This window comes from Poecilia reticulata, chromosome 13 (genome assembly GCF_904066995.2).
Source record: "Poecilia reticulata chromosome 13, P_reticulata-male-v2, whole genome shotgun sequence".
Taxonomy (NCBI): Eukaryota; Metazoa; Chordata; class Actinopteri; order Cyprinodontiformes; family Poeciliidae; genus Poecilia; species Poecilia reticulata.
In genome coordinates this window covers 25,935,531-25,956,647 of record NC_088842.1, presented here as the reverse complement: position 1 = coordinate 25,956,647, position 21,117 = coordinate 25,935,531, and the positions used below count along the sequence as shown (strand labels likewise).

At 38.2% G+C, this 21,117-nt stretch overlaps 2 protein-coding genes across 11 annotated transcripts in view; both read left to right on the top strand.

Annotated features, from left to right (window-relative positions):
- Window positions 1-247: 247 nt before the first annotated feature.
- On the top strand, window positions 248-6,915 carry tbcela (tubulin folding cofactor E-like a). 2 transcript variants are annotated; one of them, XM_008426244.3, is made up of 11 exons: window positions 248-354; window positions 2,118-2,224; window positions 2,340-2,404; window positions 3,388-3,567; window positions 3,875-4,014; window positions 4,324-4,505; window positions 4,764-5,020; window positions 5,768-5,894; window positions 6,007-6,123; window positions 6,227-6,338; window positions 6,707-6,915. In XM_008426244.3, the coding sequence occupies exons 4-11, from the start codon at window positions 3,420-3,422 to the stop codon at window positions 6,911-6,913; spliced, it is 1,290 nt and encodes a 429-aa protein (XP_008424466.1). In that variant the 5' UTR covers window positions 248-354; window positions 2,118-2,224; window positions 2,340-2,404; window positions 3,388-3,419; the 3' UTR covers window positions 6,914-6,915. The 2 variants fall into 2 exon arrangements, with proteins under 2 accessions (XP_008424466.1, XP_017163752.2); XM_017308263.2 differs by lacking the exons at window positions 248-354; window positions 2,118-2,224 and having other exon boundaries at window positions 2,328-2,404.
- Window positions 6,916-7,012: 97 nt separating this feature from the next.
- The window catches only part of usp2a (ubiquitin specific peptidase 2a), a 52,781-nt gene continuing 38,676 nt past the window's right edge, over window positions 7,013-21,117 (top strand). For 3 of the 9 annotated variants that reach the window (XM_008426239.3, XM_008426233.3, XM_008426236.3), the window contains exon 1: window positions 16,033-16,274. The gene's annotated coding sequence lies outside the window, so the exon portion shown is untranslated. Of the gene's footprint in view, window positions 7,161-16,032; window positions 16,275-20,940; window positions 21,096-21,117 lie in introns of those variants that run through there. The other 6 variants (XM_008426237.3, XM_008426234.3, XM_081614151.1 and 3 more) reach the window with 5 other exon arrangements.

Genomic DNA, 21,117 nt, shown 5'->3' with positions numbered 1-21,117 from the left:
CACTGCTTAAGCTTGCTTACTTTACTTTTAACCAATTAATTAATTATTTACTTAATTAACAAGTACTTACTTTTTTTTACTTTACAGCACTAGTTCTTGCACACAAATATCTCTTTTCCTCAACGGTTTTTTTCTTCTTTCTGAATTTTCTTTTAAAACATCACATAAACCGGGCTCATAAAAGGAATCACTTTAACATTTGCCACTGAGCGTTATTAGATTATTATTGTGTGCAGAAAAAGAAACCGGGAAAGGGCTTTCTGCAACATGACGTCACTTCCTGTATGTAGGGGGAGACCAAATGACAGCTGGTTTGTTTTCATCAACAAGGGGGATCCAGTGTGGACAGTAAAGGTACGTACGCACCTACCATCGTGTAGTTGTCTGAGCCCAGTTCAGAGTATTATCACTGTCCTGGAGAACATTAACACCGCATTTCTACGGTTTCCATCTGTTCTCCGTTTCGGGCTCCATCGAGCCGCTGCTCCTGCTGCTGGGGGTCAGACTGGTTATTTTCAGAGTAGACAGGACTCTGACCGTGAGATACAAGCAGGATGTAAAGCTTAGTAATCTGTCTATAGTAGTCATTCCCCTGTTTATGTTTTCACTGTGAATGGGAGCTGTTACCATTCAGATTAGGTTCGCCATCCTTCTGCTTTTAAACACCAGATTCCTTTAAGAAATCGGTGAATTTTAGACTCGATTGGGGCCTTTTAATCCAATTTATGAAATGACAACATAAACATAACGCGTCGGTGCTTTCGTAAAATTGTTTACAGGGGATCGGCATTATTTATTTTCAAAGAAACATTTCATGTATGCTTTAGTCAGTAACTTTTTTTGTCAGATTTATCCGTGGTTGCCAAGTGGATTTTTTGTGGTGCCTTCGAGTCAAACTCGATTGTCGGAATTTCCGATTTCCAAATTGGTGAATCCGGAAATGGATTTCGTATTGACGTCACACCCATGTGGAACTGTGCTTCATATGCCATTTCTCTTAATACTGTAAATATGTACAAGTCAGTGAATGAAATTTGCAAAAATAAACAGTTTTTTGTGTTTCATTAAATGGTTGAGGGACACTGTGCTGTACCTTTGTTTGCATGTTTTTTTCATTGCGATGTTACTGTAATGAAGATGGGGGAAAAAAACAAGAAAAGAAAAAAGCTTGCCTATACAGTGAAGGATTTGTAAAATTATCTATGCTGAATTTCCCATTCAAAAAATATACATTGAAATAAAATAATAAAAGAGAAAATCATATTGCTATTCTAAGGACAGTGCCAGAACAAGTGGTAAATTCCATCTGAAAACGTATTGTTTTCACCACCGTTTCATACTTCAAAATAAGTCACAGAATATTAAATATTTTGGTAATTTGTATCGTAAGTAAGACAAACTGATACTGTTACAGGTCTTATTCAAAGGACTAAATTGTTTCTGATTTTCTTGTAAGACAGTAAAGAATAGAAACCCATGCAGCAACAGGTGGAGAAAAGGCAATTCTGCATTACCCCTTTGTCCATACAGTCGTATAAAACTCTGCCACTTTCTGTAAAATCTTATGAAAAATGCCTATGTAGGAAAAGCATGATGGAGTGTTTTTCTGGGGTTTCAGATTGTAATTATTTAAAATGTTGTGTTACTTTGATACACAACTGGCCAAGAGCGGATTCTCCATATTAGTGGATATAAATCTAGAGATAAGGAAACATTTGTGCAGTGAAATATTAACTGTGGGTTTGAAAATTCAATAAAAATAAACATTTATTAACGAATAAATATCATTTATATTTATGAACTGCAGTGTTTTCTAGAAGTTATGGCAAATGTGAAATTCATGCTGAAGAAATAATACGTTATGATTTACAGTAGAAATCAACAAAGCTACTTTAATGATTAGCAAATCGCAGTCTCTTTATAACTGATTTATTGAATTAAAACAGCCACTAACTCAGAAATAGATATTTAATGCGTGAAAAAGTTTATGAATAAAAGTGTCTCTGTCAGCTTGCTCACAGCAGCTCTAACAGAGCACTGCTGTTTTGTGCTAATGATCTTTATTGGTGAGCATGTCAGCGAGCAGAGACTGATCTTTGACCTTGTTTGTTCTGCAGTGACATGCGGTGATCCTCCTCACTTATCTGGTCTGACAAGAGCGCCAACAAGGGGAGCAGCTTTTTCTTTCTGCAGACTTCTCCCCACTCCTTCCATCCATTCTGGAGTAAGATGTTAGCCACTTATTTAATTAGTCTCAGCTTTGGTAGGATATCCAAGGGATGATCTGTGTAGATGGTTAGATCGGATATAAATAACACTCATTCCAGTGTTTCTGACAGGTCGCCCGTACAGAAACGGCACCAGCCAGCTGATTGTGGCCACATCAAAGCAGACATCGGTTCAGGTATGGCGACTGAACCGTTAGAAAACACTGTGATGTCACTTTAGGCAGCTGCATAAGACACTGTAATATGATCCTTTATATTTTTATTCAAGCAACAACTGATACATAATTTATGTTTCCCTCCAGCATATTCCACAGTGAGGCTCTGCCTGCCAAGCCTTATAAAACAGATGCTGGTCATTTTAATTATGGGAAGTCAAGTGATTATCTTGGTCCACGTGCTGCGGTTTCTTTTTCTACATTTAAAGGGGAAGCTTTATGTATTTTCTAGGCACATAGTTACATTTTATAGCACCATCAATTAAATATGTTACCTTCACTTGTAAAAATGCTTTATTTAGCAAACAAGTTCAGCAGACGTGCAGTTCCACCAGCTGTTTGCTGTTGCTACTAGTCTGAAGGAACAGAGTGGGGAAGGCATGAGGGAGGGTGTTATCCTTTTTTTTTTTTTTTAAGTATTGTTAGAGTTCTTTCAAGCAGAAAAGCATGCATTAAGTAGGGAGGTACAATGAGCATTGGCAGACAAAAGCAGTGCTCAAGACCGCTCTGGCTATCATCCCCGTTATCCAATTCATTTGTTTACAGTTGCTCATATGTAGTAAAAAAAACAGGCAATAGTTATTCTGAACCCATCCTTATCGGATTTGAAGAACAGAGTGTAGGAGCATGCTGTAAGCACCGCCACTACACTGTGTTGTTTGCTTACAGAATGCATTGAGAAAAAATATAAACGAAAACAATAATAAAGCCTCAAACCGTAATGATTCCACTGAAAATAAATATATTTCCCAAATTTATTGCATGTTAAACAAAATTACTACAGCGCTCCCTTCTTACTTTTTTTCTTTTCCAAAACCAGTTCTTGAACTACTTAACTATACGTCTTATGAAGTCAAGTCAACAGAAAACATTGCAAAGAGGTCCCCAGCGGTGAGATAAGTTCTTGAAGGGTTGTGACATTTACCTGACATTTGTTTCCACAGCTGAAGAGGAGGCCGCTCAGCAGGAAAGCGTCATGGAGCCTCCAGAAGACAGGGAAGGTCGTTCCTTTGTGGAGGTTATCAATGAGAAGTACAGCCCAGAAAACTTCCCGTACCGCAGAGGGCCTGGGATGGGAGTGGTGGTGGTTCCCACTGCAGGTCTCCAGGGTTCCCCCATGAAGGGTGAGATGGAGAGGTCACCTTTGCCTTGTTAGCAGTATACTTATTTTATTTCTGCTAAGAGAGGCGCTTTGTTATTTATCTGCACCAAGTTTTATCCTGTGATTAAAATAATCAAAGGATTTGTTCATTCTTGCTCAATGACTGTATGATGAATATTTTCTCATGTTTTTATTTGACTTTTTATTAATTATTTTATTTTATCATTTCTACTCCTGTAACTTCTAAGTGTTCACTCTGAACTTGCAGACCTAGTTGTGTTCACAGCCCTTATAGAAACTTTAAAATGTCCCTCTGTGCCTCACACTAGACCGTCTGAACTTGCCCAGTGTGCTGGTGCTGAACGGTTGTGGGATCAGCAAAGCAGGAGACCAGGCTGAGATCGCTGCCTTCTGTGCTCATGTCATGGAGCTGGATCTATCGCACAACAATCTTCAAGACTGGCAAGAGGTAACTTTGAAATCTATCAGTCCTTTCTGACTGTAGAGAGTGTTAGTAATATCAAATTAAGTTAAGCAATGACTAGTTATAGTTGTTGTTTTTATTGTGTTTAAACAAACGTTTAAAAAAAAAAACAGAAAACTTTTGAGTAGTAGGATTCAGACTTTTCCTCATAGTCTTTCAAATGTTAAATCTGAAAACAAGGTTGGATATATGCAGGTTCTCAGCCACTCAGTGTAGACATATTTTCAGATTCCTAGTTTTTAAAGCTTTCTTTGTGTGTATCAGATTAAAAATACTGATCATACTTTTTTTCAGATCAGTAAAATTGCATCAAGCATCCCCAATCTGGAGTTCCTCAACCTGAGCTCCAACCCGCTGGCAGGAACCATTCTTAAGCCGCAGTGTGCTGAAACCTTTTCACGAGTGCGACGCCTTGTTCTCAACAACACTCAGATATCCTGGGATACAGTGATGCTGCTGACCCAGAACATTCCTGTGTAAGAAGAGCTGCACCAAATCCCTGCTTTTAAAGGAGTGGTGTTATGTATTTGGCTGGCTTTTAATTGGTTGATTGTTTTATCGTTTATTATTTATTCCTGTAAATTTAAGTGTACATCCAAAGCTACAGACGAATAGTTTCACCAGAAACCAGGTGTGCGCACTATTCTGAGATCCATTGTATGTCTCTCCCTGTTTTTCCCTTCAGTGTGTATTTTCCTCAGCCACGGCTGGACTCTCCCTTTGTTCTTCTGCAGGCTAGAGGAACTGTTCCTGTGCCTTAACGAGTACAGTAGTGTGAGTGCCTCCAGCGTGGCCTGTCCCACCCTGCGCCTCCTTCACATCACCGACAACAGCCTCCACGACTGGGCCGAAGTGGGCAAGTTTGGCTCCATGTTCCCCAGCCTGGACACTCTGATCATGGCCAACAACAACTTGGCCTCCATTCAGGACAACGAGGATATCCTGGCACGACTCTTCCCCAACCTGCGCAGGATCAACCTAAACAACTCAGGTCAGTGGGTCGCAGCGTGGGCTTGTTTCAATTCACTGTTAGACTCTTTGAATTAGTCTCTTATGATAGTTCTATCTTGAGCTTTAATGTTGCTTTAGCTGAGTGGTTTCATTTTGTGTTGTAGAGATTTAAAATTAGGTTTTAGTATCATGGCAGCAGATAATTTTAGCACAACAAGCATGGGTCTTTTTATTATAAAAACTTTGTTCTAAGAGTCCTCTCCACACAGCCTTTAATCTCCAGCAGTGTGTCTATTTACAGAAGCAGAGTGAGAGCTGTTTTCAGAGGGAGAAGGGCAAAATCAGTATCAGAGAAATGTTCAGATTATTTATTTCCATTCATGTATCAGACTGCAAATGTTTGTCTGAAGTGCTTGCCACCTGAAAGCCATCCTTCGTCAGAGCTATTCTTTAAATGACAAATATATTTGCTGTAAAGATTATTTGGAAAGTGTATTCAGCAGCATTTGGAGCAGCTTTCTTGCACAAGGATAATGTGCAGGCAGGCAGTACTGCATTAATGTAATTTCCTTTTATAATACTTTGTTAAACTTTTTTTCAAAATGATCTTAAAAGGCCTTGTTCTAACTTGAGTATAAACTTCTCCCTCACAGCAATTCTGCCGGAAACAAAAGCCGCTGCATTGAACTGCTTCAACACCTGAAAACCCATTATAGGTTTTCCATAAAAACGTCATGTCCGTTCAGCTGAAAGTCGTCGCTCAACTTCTTGGTGTATGTGTTGTCAGGTCTCAACCGATGGGAAGACATTGAGAAGCTGAACTTCTTTCCAAAGTTAGAGGAGGTGCGACTGCAGGGCATTCCCTTACTGCAGCCTTACACCAAGGCAGAGCGCCGCAACCTCATGATAGCACAGTGAGTCTCATCCGTCACGAATAAAACCGTTTGAGACAATTTTTGTCTCCTATTTTTAGACTCATGTCATTCCTAGTGCATAACTTGCTCATGTTTACATGGCTCTGCTCAGGCTTCCCTCAGTGTCCCAACTAAATGGCAGTGTTGTGACTGACAGCGAGCGAGAGGATGCAGAGAGGTTCTTCATCCGTCACTACCTAGACTGTCCCGAGAAAGAGCTACCGTTCAGGTAAACTGCACAACCTGCTTCTCTTTTATCATAGCTTCAAAAGTTAAGTGTGTTTTGTGTTTGTTTGTGTAGTTAAAGAAAACCCTGCTCTTTCCGTGCACAGATACCATTCCCTGATAACCAAATACGGCAAGCTGGAGCCGCTTGCTGAGATCGACCTCAGACCTCGCTGCCGGGCTCAGGTCGAAGTTCACTGCGAGGAGAAAGTAGAACAGGTTAGTTTAATAATGATTTAATACCAAAAATACCGTCATAACGAAGTACCTTGGGGCAAGTTTCCCTCTAAACAGTGAGCAAGCACTGAAATAATATTGTAGCCATTTAAGGCTAGCCAGTCTTTGTCTTTATTAGGACCAGAAATGTATGTTTCTGAGCCCAAAAATTACTGTTGCCAACAGACATTTTTTTGTAAGTTCATAGCTTCCATCAAATTGAGCTAAACAAAAATGTTAAGGTAGTCTTGGTTAGCCCATTTCATGTCGTTTAGTTGGAAGGTCATATAACTGCAGATTGATTGAAAATTTGCGCAGGGGTTTGTGATGAAACAATGGTGTAACTCTAGTTCCGTTTGGCTTTGTTTCAGCTGTGCATCCGTTTGGACCAAACTGTTGCCGAGCTGAAAAAGCAGCTGACGACTGTGGTCCAGCTCTCCACCAACAGCATGAGGCTTTACTACATCGACAAGGACAGCGCCTTTGGGCCAGAGGAATTGAAGTACAACAACCGGGCTCTCCACTCCTACAGCATCCAGGATGGTGATGAAATACTGGTAGTGCCCAAGACCAAGTAGAAGCCTTTTGTTTAGAAGCTTGATAAGAAAGATTTAGTTGTCTAGGACTATGTTGATTGCTTAATTGTTATTGCTTGGAAACACTTCTGAAACAGCAAAGGTGGCGTGTCTTGTTGAATGGAGAGAGGCAGTAAAAGGATGAACGCCATCTTGGAGACTGGAAAAAGAAACTACGGTGGGCCGCCGGCTGGCTCTCGCTGAACGTCCGGAGATGATATATTTCAGCTTTATTTAAAGAGAAACTCACGTGAGTTGAAAGATTTTTCATGCTAAAGGCTAAGAGAGCAACATGGATTCTGCTTGCAGCGTTAGCAGACAGGAGGGCACTGCAGCAAATCTCAGCTGCTTATTTATTACACGGCATCCACCAAAGCACCTTCACGGACAAATGCCCAGCACTGCTCGCTTGTCCACCTGTTCAACAGCTACCCTGGTTTTGGCATAGCAAGAACCTGTTGCCACGTGGAGTCGGACGGCTGCTCTCAGGTGCACTTTGGCCTTCGATACTACAGAAAATCTGCCTAAATTAAAATGTCAGATGCAGGATGGGGGATGAAACTGGGTCCACTTCTGATGGAGGATGTTATAGTCATGTTTTTACATTCCTTATGAAAGTACAAGAAATATTAAACTGACCACCCACCCCACCAGTACTGTGTAGCTTACATAGGCTGATGGTCCACGATTGGTGCTTTTATGAAACAATAATCGCAGTTGCAGTCTAGTTTCCAAACCGATTTCAAAATTGATATAAGCTAAGTGTAAAATGTGTTTCCTGTTAGCAACAGTAAGAAAGTTGATAGGAAATGAATAGAAAGAGCTTGATTATACCAATTTATCACAACAAATCCTCAGCTGCCAATATTATGTAAAATCACATTACACTGAGATCTGATATTTGATATCACAAACCTCTTCTTTAGTGTATTCACTCACACAACCACAGGTGTTTAATGTTGTATGCTGCCCCCTGCAGGCCTCGTTGTGAGGCAAAGCATGATGCATAAACACAACTTGAATGACAATCTTCGTGATCAGCCTTTATGATTAGACAAGTGTGTTTGATTTTAACAGTTGTATGTTTAATAATTCAAAAAGGGGATTATATTTAGCACATTTATTTTTCTCTCTACAAACAGCAGAGACTGAGAGATGGTTTTGTTGTCTGATCAGTATCATTATCTTTTAAACATACATTTCAGTTTTTATTGCATAAGCCTGCAACACATTCCAAATTAGACATTTCAAGTATTTCAGAGTGGAGATGTTCTGGCATCTGAAAATCAGCCTGTTTTCTTTAAACATGTCTTAGAAAGCACCACAGTAAGAAGTTTTCATCCTCTTCAGACATTTGGGTTTAAATTTATCCACAGATTCTCTTTTTTTTTTTTTTACATCAGATCATAATCATATTTCTCTTTTCAGTCTCTTTTCTTCCTCTGACATAACTTTGTAAGGTATGGAGAACAATATTTTACACTGCCTTTTTGAGAAACGTGTGAACTTCCTGTGCTTTTAAGCATCAATGCAGATATTATAGAGGTGGAAATGAGGGCTGGGTTAAAAAAATGAAAATAATAATAAAAAATAATCCTAGCCTTTGGATGGGATGTTGACACTCCTGTTCATATTCAGTGTGTGAACAGAAATTAGCAGTTTAAGCCTGTGCACTAACACCATATTAATTTCATGATATTCGGGACTGTTAAGGGAGAAATATGCAAATTCCATTTGTGTTAAAGGAATATTGATTTAGTGCCTTGCAAAATAATTCACACTTTTACATAGTTTGCCAATTTGCAATTAGGGGATTTTGTGTGACAGACCAAACCAAAGTAGTAGACTAGGGAGGAAGATTTATTTTACTTAATAAAAAAAAATCATTACACCTCTCATCCAAAATTCTTCTTCAGTTCTGAACCAAAGTGGGAATTATTGCATATAGTTACAGGAAGAACAGTCACTCTCAAAGATGATCCGAACAGGTCACCTAACCATGCAACCCATATGTGTTTATTCACATCTCAAGTTGTGAATGGTTGCAAAAACTGCCCAAAGAGACAGGACAAGGCTGCACTGTATGTGTTAGAAAGATGGAACCTGACACCACCACCTCTGTAGCCTGCAGTCTAGGATAAACATAGAAAACCAGAAAAGTTAGCCTGTCACAGGAGCAGCTTTTACACCAAATCATATCTACAAAAATCAGATGACTTCACATATTTTAAATCCCATTTGTTCTTTCACTTTACAAAACGCCATTCATAGATTGTCATTAAATGTGTTGCAGGCTTGAAATGCATAATAAATGGCACTGAATGCAAAATATTACAAATCTCAGCAGAGTACAGTGGATTCATTGAAGGTTTGCACTTTTTTTTTTTAATCTCATTTACATTTTTGAAATGCTGTATATGCAGTGCATAAGCAGATGCTGATCTTAGTTGTGGCACTTAAACACACTTTTGACCACCCTGGGGACATTTATGTATTTTACCTTTCCATTCATCCTGCACAAAATCACTTTCACCAAACATTGAATAATATCTTAGAATCAATATTATTACTGTGATTAAAGTTATTACAATGTGATATATATATATATATATATATATATATATATATATATATATATATATATATATATATATACACAATAGTTATTGGTTTTATGAGAACGTATCCTTCTTGTAAACAAGAAGCATTGACCTTAAGAGTTTGGTGCTAATAATTTTCCTTTAGCAAGCTACTTAGCAGAGTCATAAAACATTGTTACAGCTATGGACAGCTATGTTAATGCTATGTTATTGTTCAAGAAATCGGCCCAACAAAGCTGCTTTGTTGAGGTTCAAAATGAAATTTCCCTTCCTAGTTGCTCTTTGGAAACAAATCTCTAGCTGTGATCTATTGACAAAAAGATCCAGCTATCTTTTTAGGGAATCTGAATTACATTTTAACATCTGAAGTTCAAAATCTTTCAACTGATCAAGCGTGTAATATGCTACATTAAACATCGGTTCTTTAGCACAAAGTTAGAAATTATTTTAATTCATTCTATTTGTAAAAGCAAAAAGGGAAATTTTAAAAGATTTTTTTTCTCCATCAGATACACATAAGATTGAGACAATAATAAAACTGCTGTTTTTTACCCAGGATAAACTTGAATTAAATTATTTAACATTAATCAATTATTTAAGAAACTGTTTTAAATGTTAAAGTCTAATTTGCTTTGACATTGAAATTCTTAGTTCTCTAAGCCATGGTTAACTGTATTTTCCTTTCCACTTCAAAACTAGAGAAAACTTATACTTAAATAAATTAGGAATCTCCATTTTAGAGCTGATGCTTGAAAGTTTTTCCCCTTATCTAGAGTGTTTGTTCTCCAAATCTACAACTATACTTAAATAAGTGTTCATGGAGAAAAAAGAACAAGTTGGACCCTTTCCTCCATATTTGATCACAGCAGTTTTGATATCAATGTTAGTGTAGCATGAATTGCAGCCATAGTAAACAGAACAAAGAGGCAGTAATGTAGTGCAAACACCAACCATCAGGTTTCCAGTACTACTACCTGAATGTGTCTTAGTCAATGTGTTTGGAATAAGAGAATGTTGCATTAATTTGCAGCGAGGGATGATATAAGGATATGCATGTTATCTATTTATTGATTGTGCGTTCACAAGGAAAGTTTTCACACCTGCCTAGATCCATAGAGTAATGCACTTCATGACACTGTGTCTTAATTTAACAAAGAGCGGATGATTTCGAGCCTTTATGTAGAGATTTAGCATTTCTTAAAATTCTGGTGTAATGTTTCTTCTGTTGTGAGCTGGAATTTAGCCTTTTACAGCCCCTTGAAGTACCATACAGATTTTTGTAATAAAAAAAAAGAAGATTTGAGTTATGTTTGATTGACATAAGACGTTGGCATCAACGTTTTTCATATTTAAAATCTAAAAACAACAAAACTCCCACACACATAGGTCCTTAATTGCAAAGTTTTACCTTTATTATTTTCTGAAGTTCCTCTTTACCTGTCTGTTTAGCTGTTTTGTGCTGCAGGTTTTGCATTTGTCAGAGTTAAGGCGCCATCAGCATCAAGCATCAGTTTCCAGAGAATCAAACTGAGAGGTTTTCATTTCAAGAACCATCTTTTATTAATTATTCAGCAGTTCAACATGGAAACATCCACCACACAAACCAAAACCACACCAGCAGCATCTTCAGTATAGAATGCACTTCAACTTTTATTATTGAAATCTTTACTTTTTATTTAAAATATGTGTAATTTTCATGTTTTTGCACATTTGATGTACTGTAACTTAAAACATTGTAAAAATGTGTTCAGTATTTGAAAAAAAAATTCCTTATCTGCCTTTTTTTTTGCCAAGAATAACATGAGGTGATTAAACCACATATATTTCTACACACTAGAGATTGTTAGCTTAGCAAAGGAAAAAAAAGAGTGGAGAAATGAGGCAAATAGGAAAGAACACACCTGTACTTCTGACTCTGTTAAAGCCTGATCTTAGTGCACAGTTATATATAAGTAGGCTATTGTTTCTAACTTCTATGTTCCCCTTTTGTAGGATTTTGTGCACAGCGAAGCTAGTTAGGCGCCTCTGCTTCTTTACATTAATATGAAGACCTAAATGTGGTGTTAAACCTCAGATTTTTACCCATCTAGTTGAAACCAACATAATATCCTAAAAACAGTCACATCTTAAAATATTATGTGGTAAAGGAAATTCACAATGAGTGTTAGAAAAAATGCTAATAAAGCCTATGGAGAGCACAAAATGGTGGTAATGTCATTTAAGTGGTCGGGTACCAACCCACTAATGTTTTCTTCTATTTAGTTCTGGAAGTAAGAAATCTCGAATTTAGAATCTGAAAGATCAGCTAGATGTGCCTTAACAACCCTGACCTCGAAATCCAATATGGCTGCCACATGTGAAGTCATAGCTTCAGTAAAATTGTTGATTTAAACAGTTTATTATTGACATTTTGTTCCCTTAGCAAAACTAGCAAATCACTTTTTTTCTTTTTACTTGCACAATGAATCCTTCCAAACTAGTCAGGATTTTAGGATCTGCCTGACACACGAGTGCAGGAGCTTTCTTTAAACCAGTGATGTCTAGAGTCAAAGGAATACTGTCCAGCATGTTGTAGATGTTTCCATCACACACCTGAATCAATTGAATGATTCATTAGCAGAACTCCTTCAAAACTCAACAACACTCTGAGAAGTTAATTGTCGGTGCAGAAATTCATCTAAAAAATGCAAGACACTCGCCCTTTAGTACTGGAGTTGGACATTCCTGGTTTAAGGCTGCCCTGTTCTGGTAAATTGATGTTTTCTGCTAACGTGCGTTCAGTATGGGCATTCAAGAGTTCTGAAAAATATGGAGGGTCAAACTGTCCAAATTATATACAAATAATTTATTAAATCAATATTTGTGCATCTCGGAGTCAAAATCATGGATGGATTTAGATCCATGATTTAATTTTACATTTCATTTGTAAAAATGTTATTTAAATCAAATGCACAGCACTTTCTATTTAAAAATCTCACCACTCCCATCTGCCGAGGCTGCATGGGAGTACAGTTCTGATGAAGAAAGTTGGGGTCTTTCTGCATTAAGTTTCTACCTATGCATTCATGGGTTAACTCCTGATTCTGTCTTCCTCCCGGTCTAAAAACATGCATGTTAGGTTAATTGGTTTTTCCGAAATGCTGTGAGGAGGGAGTGTATGTTTGCATGGTTGCCTGTCCTGTTTTTGTCCTTGTTGCCCTCATGACCTGTCCAAGGAGTACCTTGTGTCATATCTAATAACAACCGGAGTTAGGCACCAACCGCCCACAACCCTGTAAAAATAAGTTGGTATAGACTGATAAATGCCTTGCAGAACACCATGACTACTTTGGTAAATAGACCCCAATATTAATGACTAACCTGCCGAGCAGGTTCACTTCAGGACACTTTCTTTGAACCACTATTTTCACTTACTGATTGACCTTTTGTTTTGAAGTGTCAAAAATGATTTAATTAAATTATGAAGTCAAATAATTATAGATGGATTCATTATGTGTTTATTAATTATGTGTAACTGTTAATTAGTACATAACAAAATATGCATAATATTTTATTTACAAGAAATTGTTTTTATTAACCATCCATCCATCCATCCATCCATCCATCCATCCATCCATCCATCCATCCATCCATCCATCCATCCATCCATCCATCCATCCATCCATCCATCCATCCATCCATCCATCCATCCATCCATCCATCCATCCATCCATCCATCCATCCATCCATCCATCCATTTTCTTTACACCCTTGTCCCTTGGTGGGGTCGGGAGGGTTGCTGGTGCCTATGTCCAGCTAACGTTCCGGGCGAGAGGCGGGGTCACCCTGGACAGGTCGCCAGTCTGTCGCAGAACTAGTAAACTATTCATTTCATAACCTAGTTGCAGTATATTACTAATGTAATAAGTTGTCAGCTTTCCTCACCTGGCTCAGTGGGTGGGATTACCAGTGCTATAACTTAAAGTGATTGGGCTGAATTCGACTTGCTGAACAGGTGAACCAATCAGGTATTAGACTGTTTGATGGGCCCTGCAGAAAACCTACAGTATTTCAAAATGTTTTCCAGCACAAGGACTATAAAAAAGATCAAACTACAGAAAGAATTATTTAAGAAATTCAACCCATAATAAAATTTTATTTCATTTGATTATCATATTTAATAATTTAATAACTATTGTATAGTTAATAAATTAACAATGACATAAATTCACAGTAATTGTGCAGAAACTAGGCAGACAGAAGAGGTGAAAACATGCAGCTAAATTTCCAAGGTCAGAAATTGAACATTGAACAGCTTCGTCAAGGACTTCGATGTGTCAACTGCCCACTCTATGGCACACAAAAAAAATACAAAATTTAATCTACATAATTTTTCATTTATTTGATTGTGATGCATTTGGACCTCCATAGGTGTTTTCAGATTTTCAATCTATACAGTTAAACATCTTGCAGCTTTTGATGATACATTATGCCACTAATTAATTTACTAAATCAGTACTTACTTCTGTGGATTCATCAACAAACACACTTCATAATATGTCTGTTTTGCTTATATTTCCCTACATTTATAGAATTATGTTGAATCAAATGAGATATTTCTGCACGTAATACACACCATTAAGCGAATCATTTCACACAGTCTCATCTGTAGCAATTAAATCATGATTTTGCTTTCGAAGAACCCATAAAAAGTCTTTTTGTTTTTTAAAGATCAGAGTGAGTCATCTTTCTTGGGATGAAAGATGCGTCACTGAATGTTAATAAATGGCCGTCTCCCTCCTCTGTTGTCTGACGCTGTTTCATTCACAGTAGCAGTTTTGGACCCGGGCCCACTGTTTGGAAGATGTTCAGTATTACAGCACAGCAGAGGGAGTGCAAAACTCAGCATCCATTACTCATTCGCTTTGATGCAGAGAGCCAGTCACTTCTTGCTTTAATGCTGCAGCTAAGGAAATAAACTGATTAGGTATAGCATTGCAACTATACTGACAGATAAAGTGGAAATCACTGATGATCTCTTTATCGTGGCATGGTTATTAGTGGACATGGTATATCAGGCAGCAAGCGAATATTTTACCTTTGAAGACCAAGAACAGGAAAATGAGCAAATGAGGTTTTGAGATTGTTTGATAAGAGCCAAGTTGGGTTGGCTAGATGACCTTTCTTACCGAGAATTAGAAAGGCACTGGGATGTACCATGAGAGGAAGGCAATGCTTTGGTCAATATCCTTCTGGAAAACTTTAGGATTCTGTTGTTCATGTGGATGTTATATATCCTAAGCATTGTTGCACCTTTTTATGGAAAAGCTATTCTCTGATGTTGGTGGTCTCTCTCTCTCTCTCTCTCTCTCTCTCTCTCTGTCTTTCTCTCTCTCTCTCTCTGTCTTTCTCTCTCTCTCTCTCTGTCTTTCTCTCTCTCTCTCTCTCTCTCTCTCTGTCTCTGTCTCTCTCTCTCTCTCTCTCTGTCTCTCTCTCTCTCTGTGTCTTTCTCTCTCTCTCTCTCTCTCTGTCTCTCTCTCTCTGTCTTTCTCTCTCTCTCTCTCTCTCTCTCTGTCTCTCTCTCTCTCTCTGTCTTTCTCTCTCTCTCTCTCTCTCTCTCTCTCTGTCTCTCTCTCTCTCTCTCTCTGTCTCTCTCTCTCTGTCTCTCTCTCTCTCTCTCACAGCAGGATAGCACATCCTGCCATCAAATAGAAAATGGTTTAGGGATTGTTTCAGGAGCACAACAAAGACTTTTGAGGTGTTGACTTGGTCTTTGAGCTCAGTCTAATCAAGAGTTTGTTAGATATCCATTTCTCAGGCAGCCCACACCATTTGGAGAATCAAATTTAGTCAAAAATATTAAAATCACATATCTTTGACATGACCCTAATTACAGAAAACCCCACATATTTTAGACTGTGTTTTGTTTTTGATAAAATATTGGTTTTAAACAATGTACTACTATATTCATTTTTATGGCATATGACATAATATTCTAACTTTTGGGGAATGAGTTGTCAGAAATAAAATTCAGCTTTTTAAAATTGATTTAGCATCGCAATTATGCATAGTCATATAATTTAGTATATAAATTATAATACAAAACTTTGAGAAAAATACCAATTTTTTTTAAACCTGGTTGAATGATTTTTTTTAGCAACAGTGAACTACATTTATAGGCAATGTGAGAATTTTATTTATAAAATAAATGCAATCATTAAACTGTCGATTTACCCCCCTTTATTTTTAAATATTAGCCCAAAGTTATATATACCTCCAGAAGTTATATATATTTAAATATTTATATTATTATTATGCTTTCCATTAAAAAGCTCCTATAAAAAAAAACACAGAAGGAGGAACGGGATAGATCTCCCGCGAGACCGAACGTCGCATATTTTCAATGAAAGGATTCTCTGATGTTTACGTTAGTCGCTATGGTGACGGTGTAGGAGGCGGTTCGCATTTATGGCCAGTGACGTGCTGAGTCTGCTTTGAACCAATCACAGCTTCGCTCCTTGGCCGTTCTGACGTCACCGTTAAAGCGAAATGGGCCGTTACTCGGTTGCTGAAACTCTACAACTGCAGCGAACAGGCGATATGGCTAAACACTAACGGTCGCCTCGTTAAAGCCTTTGGCAGATTTCTCGTCGGTTTAACATTATCGTTTTACTACAATTAAACCCTGGACCCTGTGGTCTGATAGAAGCACCGACCAGATAAAGGGGGACTCTGTTGGGGGCGTTTCGCTGCCCGTTTGGATCGGGATGATCTCCAACTGCGGGGTGAGTGAATGCAGTTCCCCTCTACCTCCATAACCCTGATAGGTGTTGTTTCTTCTTATTCTTGACACTTAGCTACTTAGCTTAGTCCCAGTATTGGGTCAGAATTTATAAGTCAAAACAACATTAGATTTGAGTGGAACAGAATGTTTGATTGGATTGTATGTTTTTTTTTTTTTTTTTTTATTTATTTTTTTATTCCTAAACGAAGCTTGCTGTGGAGGACAGCGGTTGGAAAAACTCGAGAAAGTTCGATTTATTCCTGCTTATTTTTTTCATCTGCACTTATTATATGTAGAGTAAAATGTATCCTTGTGATTTTATTGGTCATATCTATGCGGCTAAAGTATGAACAGTGTGTCCCGCAGCAGTGCCTCAGTTCGCTGTCACAGCACAGTTTGGCGCTGTGTCTATGCAGCTGTCCTGAATGCGTTTCCATGAGTTACCACTGAGGCGTATTCAGCCTGCTTACACAGCCGTAAAGTGTATACTAGTTAGTTTATAAGTGGTGTATTAACTTGACTGCATCTCCCAGCGGCAGGTTAGAGGAACGTTGGGTTTACGGTTGCCTCTATGTCCTCTCTCGTACCCTCTCTCGCGCTGCATTCCTGCGAGCCTGCCCGCTTCCATCACCAGGCAACCCTGCTGATTAGTGATGTGGCGCCCGAAGCCGAGCCGGCTCCTTATGCCCACTCACAATGAATGAGTGACTCATTCACATGAAACATGGAAGTATTATTATTATTATTATTATTATTATTATTATTATTATTATTATTATTATTATTATAGCATAATAGCAGCACATGTCAAAATATGCATAAGCTGTAAGTAACCTTGTAATTAGCACCTGTGTATTGGAGTTCATTTCTAGACATTGTTTCAAAAACATCAAATTACAATAAATGTAATCTCAAAGCCCTTTACAAGACAACTTCAATCCATTTCCATCCATCCATCCATTTTCTTGCACCCTTGTCCCTTAATGGGGTCGGGAGGGTTGCTGGTGCCTATCTCCAGCTAACGTTTCGGGCGAGAGGCGGGGTACACCCTGGACAGGTCACCAGTCTGCCACAGGGCAACACAGAGACACACAGGACACACAACCATGCACACACACTAGGGGCAATTTGGAGAGGCCAATTAACCTGACAGTCATGTTTTTGGACTGTGGGAGGAAACCGGAGTACCCGGAGAAAACCCACGCATGCACAGGGAGAACATGCAAACTCCATGCAGAAAGACCGGGGCCGGGAATCGAACCCAGAAGCTTCTTGCTGCAAGGCAACAGCTCTACCAACTGCGCCACTGTGCAGCCCTCAATCCATTTCACAATACAATATAATTTCAGTTCTAAAATAATTCAAGTCTTCCCCATACAATCCAATTATATAGTAACTTCCATATCAGATATGTTCAGTTTGTTTCTAACTTTAATACTGTGCCGTCAAAGTCAATTGATTATCTAATGGCAGCTGGTAAACATTTGTCTAAGGAAACCCAGATAATTTAATCTTGTTGACTTGGCATCAGTCTTTCATCCTGAGCAAGCATGTGACAACATTGGAGAAATCAACTTAATTTTTATAGAAAGACACATCCATCAGAAACAATCTCATTGTTTACAGCTATCTACCACTTTCTAAAATCTGATTTATATTAATCAAGAGGTATAATCAGAAACAGAGATACTTTAAAAATCCTCACAGGGAAAATTCACAGCAGGCACCTGATTAAAATGTAAGAAAATAAGCCAGTTAAAAAAAAAAGAACAGAAAAAAAGACAGAAAATTTGATAAAACAATTAAAAAAAAATTATGTTAATCAGTGTTGTAATATGGGGTTACGCTCATGCAAAATTAAATCTCAAAAACTTTTCCGAATTAAAATTGTGTAGCAGAAAGAGCCGGATATTGCTGGTGAGCTGAGCCAAATGAATCGGATCCGGGAATGGAGACGGAATTGCTATCACTACTCGTGTTGTTCGACTGGTTTTCTTATTAAGGTGCGGAATAACGTTATCGCCTGTGGTCTCCATCAGGCATTCCACCTCTGCTCGCATGTAATCAGTCTGTTTGGTACACTGCTGACATCACGGCACCCGGAGTGCCGACTTGAGTGCTCCGGTACCATCAGACCCGTCTCCTCTCGGTGTCATGTAACGCTATACGCCGGTTCAGAGCCACTTCGGCACAGAGCTCCGACTGTCTTTTTCCATTGTCATACGTCAGCTATGTCCTCTGGCCAGAGAATACTCGTTTTTATTTGGACCCTGGTGTCGCAGTCCAGGAATGCGTTTCCGGACACACGGAGCCTTCCAAGAGTATCACATCCGTCACCAACACAAAGTTCTGTAAATTATATTTTTATTTTATATGTTTCACCAACTCAAAAACAAAACAAAATTCTGAAGACTAAATTGTACATTGTAATTGTATTCACCCCCTTTAGCTCTGGTAACGTTAAGTAAAATTCAGTGCAAACAACTACATTCAGAAGTCACCTTAGCAAAACCCATATGTGCATTTAATTTCATTATAAACACTTGTCCAGTGACGATCTCAGAGGTTTGCTAGAGACCATTAGTGAAGAAACAGCATTATGAACACCAAAGAACCCAGCAGACAGGTCAGGGAGAACGTTAAGGAGAAGAACAGTAGTATCCAAAGCTCTCAGCATCTTTTATAAGATTGTTCAATGTATTTTTTGAAAATGGAAAGAGTATGTCGCCACGTCAGACGCCTCAACACATAACCTTCCACCTAAACTGACAGGCAATGAGAGAAGTAATTAGAGAAACAGCAGGTCACAGATTCACAGCTCAGATTCTAGAATCTGTTGACAGAATGCAGATCTACAAGACATTTGTATTTTGTTGTAAGGGACACTACCAACATATGAAAAATCGAGCTCTGATCAGATGAGCCCTGAGTTTAATATTATTTGGCCTAGAGCATTATGTGGAGGGAAAGCATCACCCTGAACACACCCTGAATCCCCACAGTGAAATGTGGTGGTGGCTGCATCATGCTTAGAAGATGCTTCCTGTTAATAGGGACAGATGCGCTGGTCAGAAGTGACAGAAAACATGGAAAGATAACAATAAACCAAATAGCCAGAGCTACATAAAATGGTTTGCATCAAAGCATATTCATGTGTCTGAATGGCCTAGTAAAAGCCCAGTCCTAAATCTAAGTAGAATTGCAATGGATTGCAAGCCCAAAGCAATATGTCCTCCCATATCTCGGCCTCTCCCCGCAGACTCTCGTCAATCAGCCCAGCATTACAGAGGTCACCTTCACACATTTACTAAGTTGGGAATTTGCATGACATGGGCTCACTTCTGGAAGCTGTTGCTATGACAATATGTTTTGTGTATGGGTGGTACTGTAAAACACTTTAAAAATTAATAAAATTATAAATATACAATTATGTATTTATCTGGAACAATGCAAACCCATGCCAGTGTCCTGAGATTGACTGCTTTTTCTATGAAAAAATACCTGTGTACTGTAATTTGAACTTTTTTTCCAATATGGAATTCATTCATAAAAAATATATAACTCATCCTAAGATTGCTAAAATACTCTGATTACTCTGTGAAAATGTGAAATTAGAGGAACTTATTTTCAGCTCTCTAGATTTAACTCCTTTTCAATAAAAAAAGTAAATCATAATTTCTACAATAAAAGTAAAAAATTACTTGAATCTAAAAACTCATCAAAATATATATAAAGCTTGTCATAAAATTTCCAACATATTTTCAGATGACATTGTCTATATTTGGTATGATGAAAGCCTGTCACCATATCTCTAGATTTAATATTTTTGAATTTAAATATTGCCATCTATCATTTCCAATAATAATGCCAGTAACAACCCAAATTAGTAAAAATTACAAAATCCATATTCTACATTGAAATTCCAAAAATGTTTGTAGATGAGCGGGTCTACAAGAGAAACAGTTTGAAATGTCTCATGTTCCTATATACAATGCTTTTTCAATTAGAACTAATTTTTTTTAGAAAAATGTATAAAAATCTATAGTTCATCAACAAATTACCAAAATATCCTCAGCTGGTTGTGTATTTATGTTAGGACTGTGGCTAAAATTGTAAGTACACAAAATACTCTCCATCCAGTGTGACTGATCTTCAGTTACAAACACACATATTCATGTTATTTGTAAAAAAAAAAAAATTAGAAACCTTGCGTTATTTTCCTTCCATTTAACAATTAAGGCACTGGTGATTTATCATGATTTATCATGTATAATCTCAATACAATTATTTTGAGTTGGTGATTGTAACATGGCAACATGTGGAAAAAGAAATATCTAGGGATTTGAATACTTTTGCAAGGAACCCTAAAATACATAATAATTAATTTCCACTAGCTCAGTTGTAACATCCTTACGGTGGCAATGTTTCAGCGGAACTTAATGGATGAATCACAATCTACTGTGGCACATTCTTAACTTTCAAGATGATTTCTGACATGTTTTTAGTGCTTGCTCCAGCAGAGCTGTGGAAATCACCTCTAGCCCGCCTGGCCTCCAGAAAGTTTTAACACTAGTCCTTTAAGAGTAAAGTGGAATGCCAGAGGAGCGCCGAGAGACCTGTGGAGGTCACAGGCGTCTGCTATATTTACCGGCTCTGTAACCTGATCCATGGCATTCTGGACAGCCGTGCTCACACTATCTATCCTCTTGCTCTGTGGGTCCGCAGCGTCCCGAGTAGCGCCCCTATTGCTTTCTGTCCATAGACCCGGCTGCTCAGAACAACAAGGGTGAGCCTTCTCAAACCTCCATTTATCTTCCTGCAGGTAACCTGCTTGGTTCTGGTCT